The sequence below is a fragment of the Scomber japonicus genome, chromosome 5, assembly GCF_027409825.1.
Source record: "Scomber japonicus isolate fScoJap1 chromosome 5, fScoJap1.pri, whole genome shotgun sequence".
Lineage (NCBI taxonomy): Eukaryota > Metazoa > Chordata > Actinopteri > Scombriformes > Scombridae > Scomber > Scomber japonicus.
Window position 1 is genome coordinate 13,421,270 of NC_070582.1, and position 11,292 is coordinate 13,432,561.

Consider the following 11,292-nt stretch of genomic DNA (forward strand, 5'->3'; position numbering starts at 1 on the left):
TTTTTTTCTTTTTTTGTGAGCCTGCTGTCTACATGTGTCCCACAAGCAGCATGTCACAGCGTCTGTGTAAGAAGAATGACACCATGTGGTCATTCAGGGAAAGGCAAAAACAACTCTGCTGCAAACGGCAAAGGAGACATTTTTAGACACGGAAGATGTTACAAATCAACGCCTCAAAATCCACAATTTATCTTTTGAAAGAACCTCAACGTGTGATGTGACCATCAAGCACCCCCGCACGTATCTAGTGGAGGTGAAGCTCTGAATGAGGATTAGGCACAATAGCTTCAAAATCCAGTCTAATGCACTGAACAGGCTGCTGCAAGGGTGGATCCTAAACTTGAATCTGTAGCTAAACAAGGATTAGAAACATCCAACTCACCACAAATTGTTTCGTCATCAACTCTGAAATGAGTAGGAACAAATTCAACGTCTGAAACTTGGTTTGTTAAAATATTTTCATTCTATTATTTTTTTTTTAAAGCAAATGCAAACAAACAGCTACTGGAGAGAAAAAAAAGAGGGTGGGATAAATGTTTAGAAATCTGTCCAGGTTGAAGAGAAATAATAATAATGATGGAAATAAGGATACAGAAAATCTGTGTACAATTTTGATGATAATGAGATTTACGTCGTTAAGCCTGCGAGTACACAGACTGTTCATCTTTAATATTGAAATATCAGCGAAATGAATGACATTACAAGCACAGCTACAGTATAACTCCAGGACAAATCCATATGAGGGAAAAAAAAAATAAAAATACAAACTTTAAATTTAAAAAATGTACAGAAATTACAGAAAATCATTCGAGTTAAAAACCAATATCTGAAAATGGATTTAACAAGTCAGAATCCTAAGAACAAAATGCACTTGGCTTGGAAGTTGGTATTTACACATTTTATACACACCCGATGCAATCATCATTATATACATGACATTTCAATGATACTGCAGAAAACTGGGGGAAGGTCTGATGTAGAGGGCGTTCCTTTTGTGGCGACAGGAAGGGAACGGAAATAAAGACGACGGATGTTAGTTGTTCTCTGGTTCTGCTTTCTGACAAAGTTGAGCTCTGATCTTGTAGAAATCGTCATGGTTTCCTTATACAAACATAATTGTCGTGATCTCCTATGACAGGACATCCAATACAACAAGCAAAACCATTTACAGGTGAGAAGGGGAAACCACAGAGCCCACATGAGAACTAAGGCTGGATATGTGCTGGTTAAAGCCTTTTTTTTTCTCCTACCAACTCACAAAGCATCATGGCTGACATCATTTTAAAAAATCATCAGAAGTTGGTATCAGCCACAATTTCTTTCTTTCTTTTTTTTTTCCTTTTTTTTTTTTTTTTTTTTTAATTTTACAGCAGTGCCACAAGGGTTCAGTGATGGCTTCAAGTCCAAAAAAAGTCCAAAATATGTGCTTTTTGCATAGTCTCAATGCAGTTTGTGTTTCCTTTTCTTGTGTTTTTTGTCCTTCTTCTTGCTGGAACATTTAACACAAAACCACTCCTGGTCCTCGGGAGGGGCTGTAAGGATCCCGACACAAGGCCTGAGTAGAGAAGAGAAAGGGACAGTTCAGGTTAGTGAAAAGATGCTGAGGATGCAACTATTTTTATATTTGCACTAACAATGTGTGTATTAGTCCCAAACTGCAACAGAAGGCTTGGTTATTTGGCTTCTTTTGGCTTTGGCACCCTGCAAATTCAATCATTTCTGTCAAATAATGATAATATTGTTGAATAAAGTTTTAGCACGTGCAGAAAGGAGTCACCTGGACAGCTTTGGCAGTGGTACAGTTGTTATCTGTTGACTAAACTACTTTGAGGGTAGCCACCTTACATATTAAATGCACTTTATGAGGCAGCATGGAATGATGATGGGGATCATGACGAATTGTGTAGCTATTTTACTGTTTTCATTTTATTGTATTGTTTTGTATGAATGTCTCTGACTGCGAGCCAAATTTATCTGCGGGTACAAATAAAGAAATCTAGTCTAATCTAAAACTATGCTAGTCAGGTTAGCCACTGGATGTATAGTTCATGGCCAATCCAAATGAGAAACCAGAACTGGAAGAGACTCTCATGTCACTTGGATGTATTGCTTGAAAAGTTATAGAGACACTGGAGTGATGAAAAACTGGACAGAAACCTATCTACTTTAAGTTCTGTGACATTATATCTCTGGATACATGGACAATGAAACGTGTGTCCATTTGCATCACTTGGATTCTTCTGTTACATGACTTGGGCCCCACTATGATGTTCATTCATGTATATTTCAGTTGGCCTGTTATGTCTGCTCAGTACTGTACAGACAAACCTAAGCTGTAGTGGTCCACAAACCATCCACTGACTGCTAGGTACTCTCACTACTGATGAATGGACCTCCTTGGCTACAGGGAGCAACCTACAGTAAGCATGTATAGACTGAGTATAATATTATACAAAAAATACTACACTACCTGTCAAAAACCTTAAACTGTATGTTTTTTCTTCTTGTTCTTTCAGTTGGATGTTTGAACCTCACTGTGCACAATGATGTTTGTAAGTTTAAGTTTGAATGTTTTTACATTCATCTGGTGAAGGTGGAACGTTTCTTTGTGCTCATTGAAAACCAGATTTTAAAAAAAAGATTTTTGGGGGGCATTTTTGCTTTTAGTGGACAGTCAACAGTGAAGTGGCACACAGGGAACATGGAGAGAGAGAGAGAGAGAGAGAGAGAGAGAGAGAGAGAGAGAGAGAGAGAGAGAGAGAGAGAGAGAGAGAGAGAGAGAGAGAGAGAGAGAGAGAGAGAGAGAGAGAGAGAGAGAGAGAGAGAGAGAGAGAGAGAGAGAGAGAGAGAGAGAGAGAGAGAGATGGGTTTGACACACAACAAAGATCCCAGGCTGGAATTGAACCAGGGATGTTGCGGTTGTGTGGCGTGTACAGCAGAGCTTTTATTTATTTACTTCATTTTTTATTTGGCCTTTATTTAACCAGGCTAGTCCCACTGAGATCAAGGATCTTTTTTTTACAAGGGAGACCTGGCCAAGACAGCAGCAACACAGTTACTGAACAATTAATCAAAATATGGCCTACTGCAATTTTCAATTCGAGATGTCTTGGCCTACACGTGATGTTCGTAAGAAAACATCTTTATGTGATACAGATCCCGGCAAAAATCACACATAATCGTTTCATGTTTTTCAATGAAAATGAGAATAATAATGTAGAAATAATTATTCCCTCTAATATTGCAAACAGCAATTACAATATCACAAACTTCACTTTAACAACTGGCACAACTTATACATCCATGCCAACCTATTCTCTCTCTCCTCCTCCCTCCTTCTCTCTCAACCCAATTGATAGAGGCAGATGGCTGCCCTCTGAGAGCCCGGTTCTGCCCCGGGTTTCTTCCTGTTAAAAAGGGAGCTTTTTTCTTGCCACTGACCCCAAGTGCTGGCTCATGGGGGAATGGGTCTCTTTAAATAACATTATGCTTTATATGAAAAGTATCCTGATATTAATTCTACTATGATTTGGCACTAAATGATTTAAGTTGAGTTGACTACAACATATGATCTTATTAATACACATCATGGAACAAGGGAAGCCACAAAAAACTGATAAATATAAGGAAATAAAATCTCTTACCAATGATACCAATCATCACAGTCATCACATCCTATCATAGGACTGCCATCATCAGGTTTGTTGCATCCAGGACAGATCCAGATTTGATTTCCCCACTCATCTCGAATCTTGGGTAGATACAAATAATGAAAAGGATTAGCAACGTGCTGATCAATGACAAAATAGCCAATACATAAATAACACAGGATATCAATAAGCAGCTAAAACTTTAACAGTCCTTTTAATTTAGGTGTGGTTCATTTACTGTTCCGTCAGACTGAAGTAAACCTGTTAAATCTGAAATGCACTGCATACATTTTTGCTTTGCTCGAAGATAAATCACAATTTTAAAATACTGTCACATATACACCTACATATTCTACAAAGTGTAGAATAAGTACTCACCACGTAGGTACTGACAGTTTCTGTGACCACGCTGCGAACAGGCGTCTTGAGGGAAGCAGCCGGAGAGAGCATCGGAGGCGGGGAAAGCAACGACGACGGGGTAGGAGGTGGTGGGAGTGGGGCAGGAGCAGGGGGCAAAATGGGTATGATTGGGGTGAGAATTGGGGGTGGTGGGGGCGTCCGAGGACGATTCCCAGGTCCAGACTTGGCAGCCGGAGTCTTAGGTGCTGGCGTTTTGGGCTCTGAATTTGGAACCACCTTGCTGATAACACTGTGAACAGAGATAAATACAAGTTACCACAAATAGCACAACTTGAATTACTTATAGTATTTAGTATCAAAATGCTTTTCTATCTCTATACAGAGTATATAATGTAAAGAATAAAGCATACCCATGTTTCTGTACTGATACCAAAACCATTTTTCTGTTTAACAAATGAATCCAAACCTCACACATTTTAAATTAAGTCAAAATATGAACAACTGTATAAGAACTTAATAAAATAGTCTAAAACTTTCAAAATGTGTATTAAAATCAGGCATTATATGATGAAATGTTAAGTAAACCAGATTTTGAGTTTGACCATGCACTTGATGCCAGCTTTTAATACTACTTCTTACTTTATTAATATTATACACACAGTTTAGTCATTGCCAAAAATGATTGAGATTTGATACGCAGCCCACACACAATATGTCTTCATAACACTGCTGAAACAAATAAAACACATCAGCTTTTAATTGTGCAAGAAAAAGAAGACCCTGTGTAACATGCAAAAGAGGTGATAGAGGAAATATAACGTGAGTACCAGACATCACTAGAAATACTTGTTCAGTGCTTACATTTTATCCTGGCCAGCTCCAACTCTGAGCGTCAGTCTTGGGATGACTGGAGACGGTAGAGGTGTAGGAGTGTCTACTTTCACCTGTGGGGGGAAAAAAAGACATCTCAGTGACACACCGATGCTAACACAGAGATATTATGACATACTGAACCAAAAAAGGTTACCTTCTCCAATCGAATTCTCTCCTTTTCTTTTTCCTTCTCCTTTTCCCGTTTTTCTTTTTCCCTCTCTTTTTCTTTCCTCTTCTCCTCTTTCTCTCTCTCCTTTTCTTTGGCCTTCTCTCGCTCCTTATCCTTCTCCTTATCTTTCTTTTTCTTCTTCTCCTTCTTGTCTTTCTTCTTGTCCTTATCTTTGCTCTTTATGTCCTTATTCTGGAGGATCGGGGCCAAAGGAGGAAGCATGGTGGGTATGGCGGGCAAGGTGGGCATGCGCAGACAGGCGGACGGGCTGAACAGTGGCGGGATTTCACCCAGAGCAAAGGGAGCGAGTGCAGACTGCCTGTCGACCTTGCTCCTGTCTTTGCCCTTGTCTCGCTTATCTTTGTCCTTCTTACTTTTTTCTTTATCCTTCTTTTTGTCCTTGTGTTTCTCCTTCTCCTTCTTAGGGCCATCTCCATCCCTGTTTTTTATCTTACTGGAGCTCTCCGGCAGAGGGTAGTCTCGCGTACTGAAGAGCTCATCATCCTTCAGTCCAAACTCCTTCCAGGGCAACTTGCCATCCTTGGAAAACTCCTTGTTCTTATCCCGGTTTTTGTCCTTATTTTTCTCTTTCAGCTTGCCCTTGTCCTTGTCCCGATCTTTGTCTTTCGGCTTGTCTTTCTCCTTCTTCTTCATTTTAGTTTTGAGCTCCTTCTTCAGCTTTTTCTTAACGTCCACTGGTGAGACAAACTTGTTCTTCTCCTCAAAAATCTTGAGCAGAGGTTCAGGAGTCGGCGGTGAAGCCGATCCCGATGAGACATATTGTCCGTGACTTGGCGGCGCCGCAGACGGACCACCCTGGTTGACCTTTCGGATCACCTCATTGATTGAATCATCCATAGTCCAATTTCCAAGGCCTGCGTGTACCTGTAGGTGAAGTGGTGTTGATGTATCTTTTATAGAGTTGCTGGCCCCCATCATGATTTTGGGTGTGGATGGCTCCATAATGGTCAGTCTCCTGGGGCTCGAGAATCCATTGCTATCGGAATCAGAGCCCGAGGAGAAAGCAAAAGGATCTGGCTCCCGCTCAGCACACGCTCTGGCGATCACAGCATCGATGGAGTCATCGATGGCTGTATTATCAGGCTCGAGTTTCTTGAAGGGGCCCTCAGCTAACTCTCTGTCCTCTATATTCTGACGCATATGAATGTTCTCTTTTCCCATCCTCTCACTGAGTGCAGACATGGGTAACTTATGCACAACCTCCGTCTTGATCTGGGGTTGAGATGCTTTGACTGAAACCATCTTTGGGCTCTTGGGGCTTTTAGGACTCTTAGTCCTGCCTGGGGATTTCTTCCTTTCCTTAGACGGTTTTGGAGAATGGATGGGGCTGCCACCCACTGGAACAGGAATGACCCCTTTAGGGGACTTAGTCCGTTGTCTACCAGGGGAGGACACCTTAGGCTTTCTTCCTGGAGTGGTGAGGGCCTTTTGATCAGAGTGTTTTGGTACTACCATCTGAGGTCTGAAGGGAGGTAGCGCCCCAGACGGTGTTTCAGGTGACAGGGGGTCAAGGCTATCGTGAGAAGGCAGCATCCCCGGGGGAACACGCTGAGGGTTGAGCGAGGTAAGGGGCTCCCTGGGCTCAACACCCCATTCTGGGCTGAGGCCAGGGTACAAGCGTGGTCTCTTCGAAGTAGGCATCATGCCCATAGCCGCATCTGGACTGTCCAGGGACCTCTTCAGTGGGTGGTTCTCATCATTGACTGTCTCATCGTCATCCATTTCCTCCTCGTCCTCCTCCAGTGCCACCTGCATGGCTTCAGCTGAGGTACCCATGTCAGGAAGGACCTCTTCCTCTTCCTCTTCTACAAAAAAGTACATAAGACAAAGAAATAAGTTAATCACCGTTTTCAGTTCGTCTCCCCGGATTCTTACTACCACAAGACCGGATTTAACATGTACACAGTTTATTTTGGAGAGTAGTTTTATACACAGTTTATTAGGTACACTGTCCTGCAATAAATCCTGCCTTCATAAAGGTTTAATGTTCAATTTTAATTTAAACTGTCCAACTATATGTATATATTGAAAGGCTGTAGGTTGTGATGCTGTTAAACAGTATTGTTTGATATTAAGCATTACTAATATTTCAGTTATTAATATAAAGCAGTTGGATAAAATATTAGAAACAACAAAAACTTAACTTAATATTGGTATACTTGTTTGCTAGCTGTACCTAATATATTGGCAAAAGGAATATAAAGATATATATATATATCTTCGTAAATGTGGAATTTATGGCAGAGCCGTTGTATTGGACTACAACAGATTTGATTAGCACAGGGGTAACTAATAAAGATGCTGGTTAGTGTGTATACACATATATATTCTTTCTTCATGAATATGCGATAACTCTGCAGTGTCCTGTCCAGGTTTTCCACCTGCACATGACAGACCCTCCCTCCCCAGGAGCTGGCCACCACAAATAAACCTGTGAAAACTAAAGACCAGCCACACAGATGTGCATATAAATAGCATAATAACTGACCTTCTTGTAAGGAGACCAGGGGTGGCATGTAATCTGGAATGTAATCCTTCCTTTCCTCTGCATCTCGAGCTCCAGGCTGGGGAAACTGCAGGACATTGTTTTTGCTAACAGGAAAGAGTGGCGTTTGTTGGGCGAAGGCCACAGGCTCCAGGTTGTGGACGTAGTCCTCCAGTTCACTTAGACTCACCCCCAGCAACCTGAAGGCCTGGCTGACATCGTCCAGGACTGGATCAGTTCTTCCATCTGAAATGCAGAATCAAAACAAGCCATTAATAAATATCAGCATGCTTAGTCACTAACTATCATTCTTCTAATTATGCATACTCTATTTTAGTGATGATGATAGTGTGGGGCAAACGTTTTACAACATAAAAGACATTATGTTGTAGTTACACTGACTGATGTTGACATTAAAGCTAACAAGAAGTAAAGCTCAACAGGTTTTAGACTGGCAGAGTGAAACCTGACACAGCTAACATTGCTAACTAACATGAATACATGTGTTTTCCAGAGCTGTAAAGCATCAACCACACTTATAACAATACATGGACGCTGTTTTACTCTCGTTACTCTACTTTTTGACACATCAACCTTTCCTAGGGGGCGCCAGTTCAGACCCAGTCAACAACAACGTGATCGTCTACTTGAGGTTTGTGGGTTTAAAAAGTAATCGAGAAGACAAACGAAGCACTTACAGAGCTCTGAGTACCGATGGCAAACCCTGGCCAGCTGCTGGATGTACCGATTCAACACATCGGACAGCAGATCGCACGCAGTGAGCTGAACCGCATCCCAGCCCAGCGCTTGGCAGATCTGCGCCACCGACACACGCAGCAGCGAGCGGGCATAGCTCTCACACATCTCGCTGACTTTGTTACGGTCTTAATCCCGGTCAATCCCTCTTCCAAAACATGCCTCCGGTCCTCATGTTTCACGAACCCCGCGAGGGGCTTGAGAAAACCCGCTACGGCGGATAATTTGGGACATCTACTTCAGTAAATATATTGGCGCTTTTGCCAGAGTCGCCATCTTGAATCCAATCGATAGACCCATCCCCGAAAATCTGACCGCGCATGCGCAGAAGTGAGGGTCTGACTACACTTCTCTGCTGTGTTGAGGCGGTTCATCATTGAGCGACGCCGCGCAGGAGCTCAGTCACTGAAAAGGTAGATATTATAACGTTATTATCCAAACATTTTACCGTTGAGACCGATAAAATACTCGGTGCTGAAGATGGGACATATCTAAACAAACGACAGGCGGCTTGCTCATGAAAAACAACCCGTGAACCAGTCGGTTTCGGTTTTCTCTTCTCATTCGCTGAGTCACATTGAAGTTGGAGAAAACACCTGAATCACTGTTTAACATGTAACTAACTAATAGTAGTATTACTAACTAACTAATTAACTAACTAACTAGTTAATAACTAACTCGACCATTAAAATCAGGCCAGTGGTGGGGGAAGTACTCAGATCATGACATTTTTTAATGTGTAAATAAAATACTACTTTTAATTAATCATAACTCGTTTCTGTCTGAAATGTTTTTTTCTCCTACAAATAAAGTTCACATATCTCGTTACTTCCCCCTTTCCCCCTCACTAAAAATGAAGAATCTTTAGGCTGAATACGGAAATAGCCTACATATTATTTCATTTCAGTTTAGCTGTTGAACACCAGATGTCTCCTAATTCACTGTAAAGTCTATTCTCAGCATTTGTTCACTACAGGCTTCAAGTTTCCATATCACACTTGAGCAAGTGCTACTTTCCACTTTCAGCAGATGGATGTGAAAACAAACTCTGCACACTGACGCTCAAACATCCAACTACAACATGTTGTTTGTGTGTATTCTCAAGTACATACAGTGCCTATAAAAAGTATTCACCCCATTGGATGATTTCCCCCTTTTTTATTGCTTTTATAAATTGCATCATGGTCAATCTAATGTTACAGAAGAATTTATTTTTTAAAAACCCTCATTAATATCAAAGTGAAAATAGATTTCTACAAAGTAATGTCAATTAATTAAAAATATACAATGTGAAATAGGTGATTGCATAAATATTCACCCCCTTTAAAGTGACTGACCTAATTCAATAGAGGTCCAGCCAATTCTTGCTAATATTCTCACAAATGGTGAAATGGAGATCACCTGAGTGCAGTGAATGTGTCTCAAGTGACTGTAGTATAAAGACACCTGTGTTTGGAAGGTCCAATCACTGGTTAATCAGTATTCCTGCGACAATTACACCATGAAGACAAAAGAACATGCCAAGAAACCCCAAGAGAAGGTTATTGAAAAGTATAAGTGAGGGGATGGATAAATCCGAGTCACTGAACATCCCCTGGAGTTCAGTTAAATCCATCATTTAGAAATGAAGGAATATGGCACGTGTCAATCTGCCTAGAGTACGCTGTCCTCACAAACTGAGTGACCGTGCAAGAAGGAGACTGGTGAGGGAGGCCACCAACACACCTGTGACTACTCTGAAGGAGTTAAAAGCTTCAGCAGCTGAGGCATACAGCAACGGTTGCTTTATGAGACAGTGGCAAAGAGAAAGCCACTGTTGAAGAAAACTTATATTAAATCTCGACCAGAGTTCACCAAAATGCATGTGGGAGACTCCAAGGTAAGTTGGAGGACAGTTCTTTGGTCTCATGAGACCAAAATACTGCACATCACCACAAACACTGCACATCACTACTAACACATCATCCCTACCATGAAGCATGGTGGTGGCAACATCATGCTGTGGGGATGCTTCATAGCTGCAGGCCCTGGAAGGCTTGTAAAGGTAGAGGGTAAACGGAATACAGCAAAATATAGGGAGGAGGACAATCTGATTCAGTCTGCAAGAGAACTGCAGCGTGGGAGAAGATTTATTTACCAGCAAGACAATGACCCAAAGCAAACGGTGAAAGCTACACAGAATTGGTTTAAAGACAACAAGGTGAATGTTCTGAAGTGACCAAGTAAAACCCCAGACCTCAATCAAAGAATTTGCTGCTGGACTTTAAAAACGCTGTTCATGCTTGATCTCCAAGCAACTTGACAGAGTTTGAGCAGTTTTGCAAAGGAGAATGGATTGAAATTGCTGTATCTAGATATGTAAACCTGATTGAGACATATCCACACAGACTCAGTGCTGTGATTGTGGCCAAAGGTGCATTTACTAAATACTGACTTGAAGGGGGTGAATATTTCTACAATTAATTGACATTGCTTTGTAGAAATCTGCCTTCAGGGTTTTTTTGTAAATTATTTTTAATAAAGGCCATATTATATAGACCATGAGTCAATTTATCTACATCCAATGGGGTGAATACTTTTTATAGGCACTGTAAGTATTAGCACGGAGTGTGTTGCAGTAAAAGTAGCCTACTTATTTTGTTTCCCTGACTGATATATTATTATATATGACATCATTAAATTATTAATACTGATGCATCAGTGTTATAGCAGCATGGTACTGTTGTAGCTGCTGGAGGTGGAGCTAGTTTAAACTATTTTATACACTAGTTCAGTTCAGTGGTTCCCAACTTAGAGGTCAGGCCACCACCAAAGGTCAACAGATAAATCTGAAGGATCGTGAGATGATTAATGGGAGGAGACTTTTTCCCTAATCATTAATTTTTGGTGAAATGTTGGATCATTTGAACATTTATTGAAATTAAACCATGTGAGAAGTTTAGAGGGAAAATCACTATTTGGTGAAGTACCTCAAAACT

The 11,292-nt window shown here is 41.1% G+C and overlaps 1 protein-coding gene across 1 annotated transcript; it reads right to left on the reverse strand.

Annotated features, from left to right (window-relative positions):
* Positions 1–1,339: 1,339 nt before the first annotated feature.
* taf3 (TAF3 RNA polymerase II, TATA box binding protein (TBP)-associated facto) lies at positions 1,340–8,582 on the reverse strand. Its single transcript, XM_053318648.1, has 7 exons — positions 8,257–8,582; positions 7,562–7,804; positions 5,038–6,878; positions 4,872–4,954; positions 4,029–4,299; positions 3,645–3,751; positions 1,340–1,555 (listed from the first exon to the last, which is right to left on the reverse strand). Exons 1-7 carry the CDS (start codon positions 8,420–8,422, stop codon positions 1,441–1,443), a joined length of 2,826 nt encoding a protein of 941 aa, XP_053174623.1. The 5' UTR covers positions 8,423–8,582; the 3' UTR covers positions 1,340–1,440.
* Positions 8,583–11,292: the final 2,710 nt, after the last annotated feature.

Coding starts and splice junctions, on each gene's coding strand:
- taf3 (XM_053318648.1), bottom strand. CDS start 8,422: ATGTGTGAGAGCTATGCCCGCTCGCTGCTGCGTGTGTCGGTGGCGCAG. Junction 4,300..4,871: donor GGAGCTGGCCAGGATAAAAT/GTAAGCACTGAA, acceptor CTCTGTTCACAG/TGTTATCAGCAAGGTGGTTC. Junction 1,556..3,644: donor TGTGATGATTGGTATCATTG/GTAAGAGATTTT, acceptor TTCTCTACTCAG/GCCTTGTGTCGGGATCCTTA.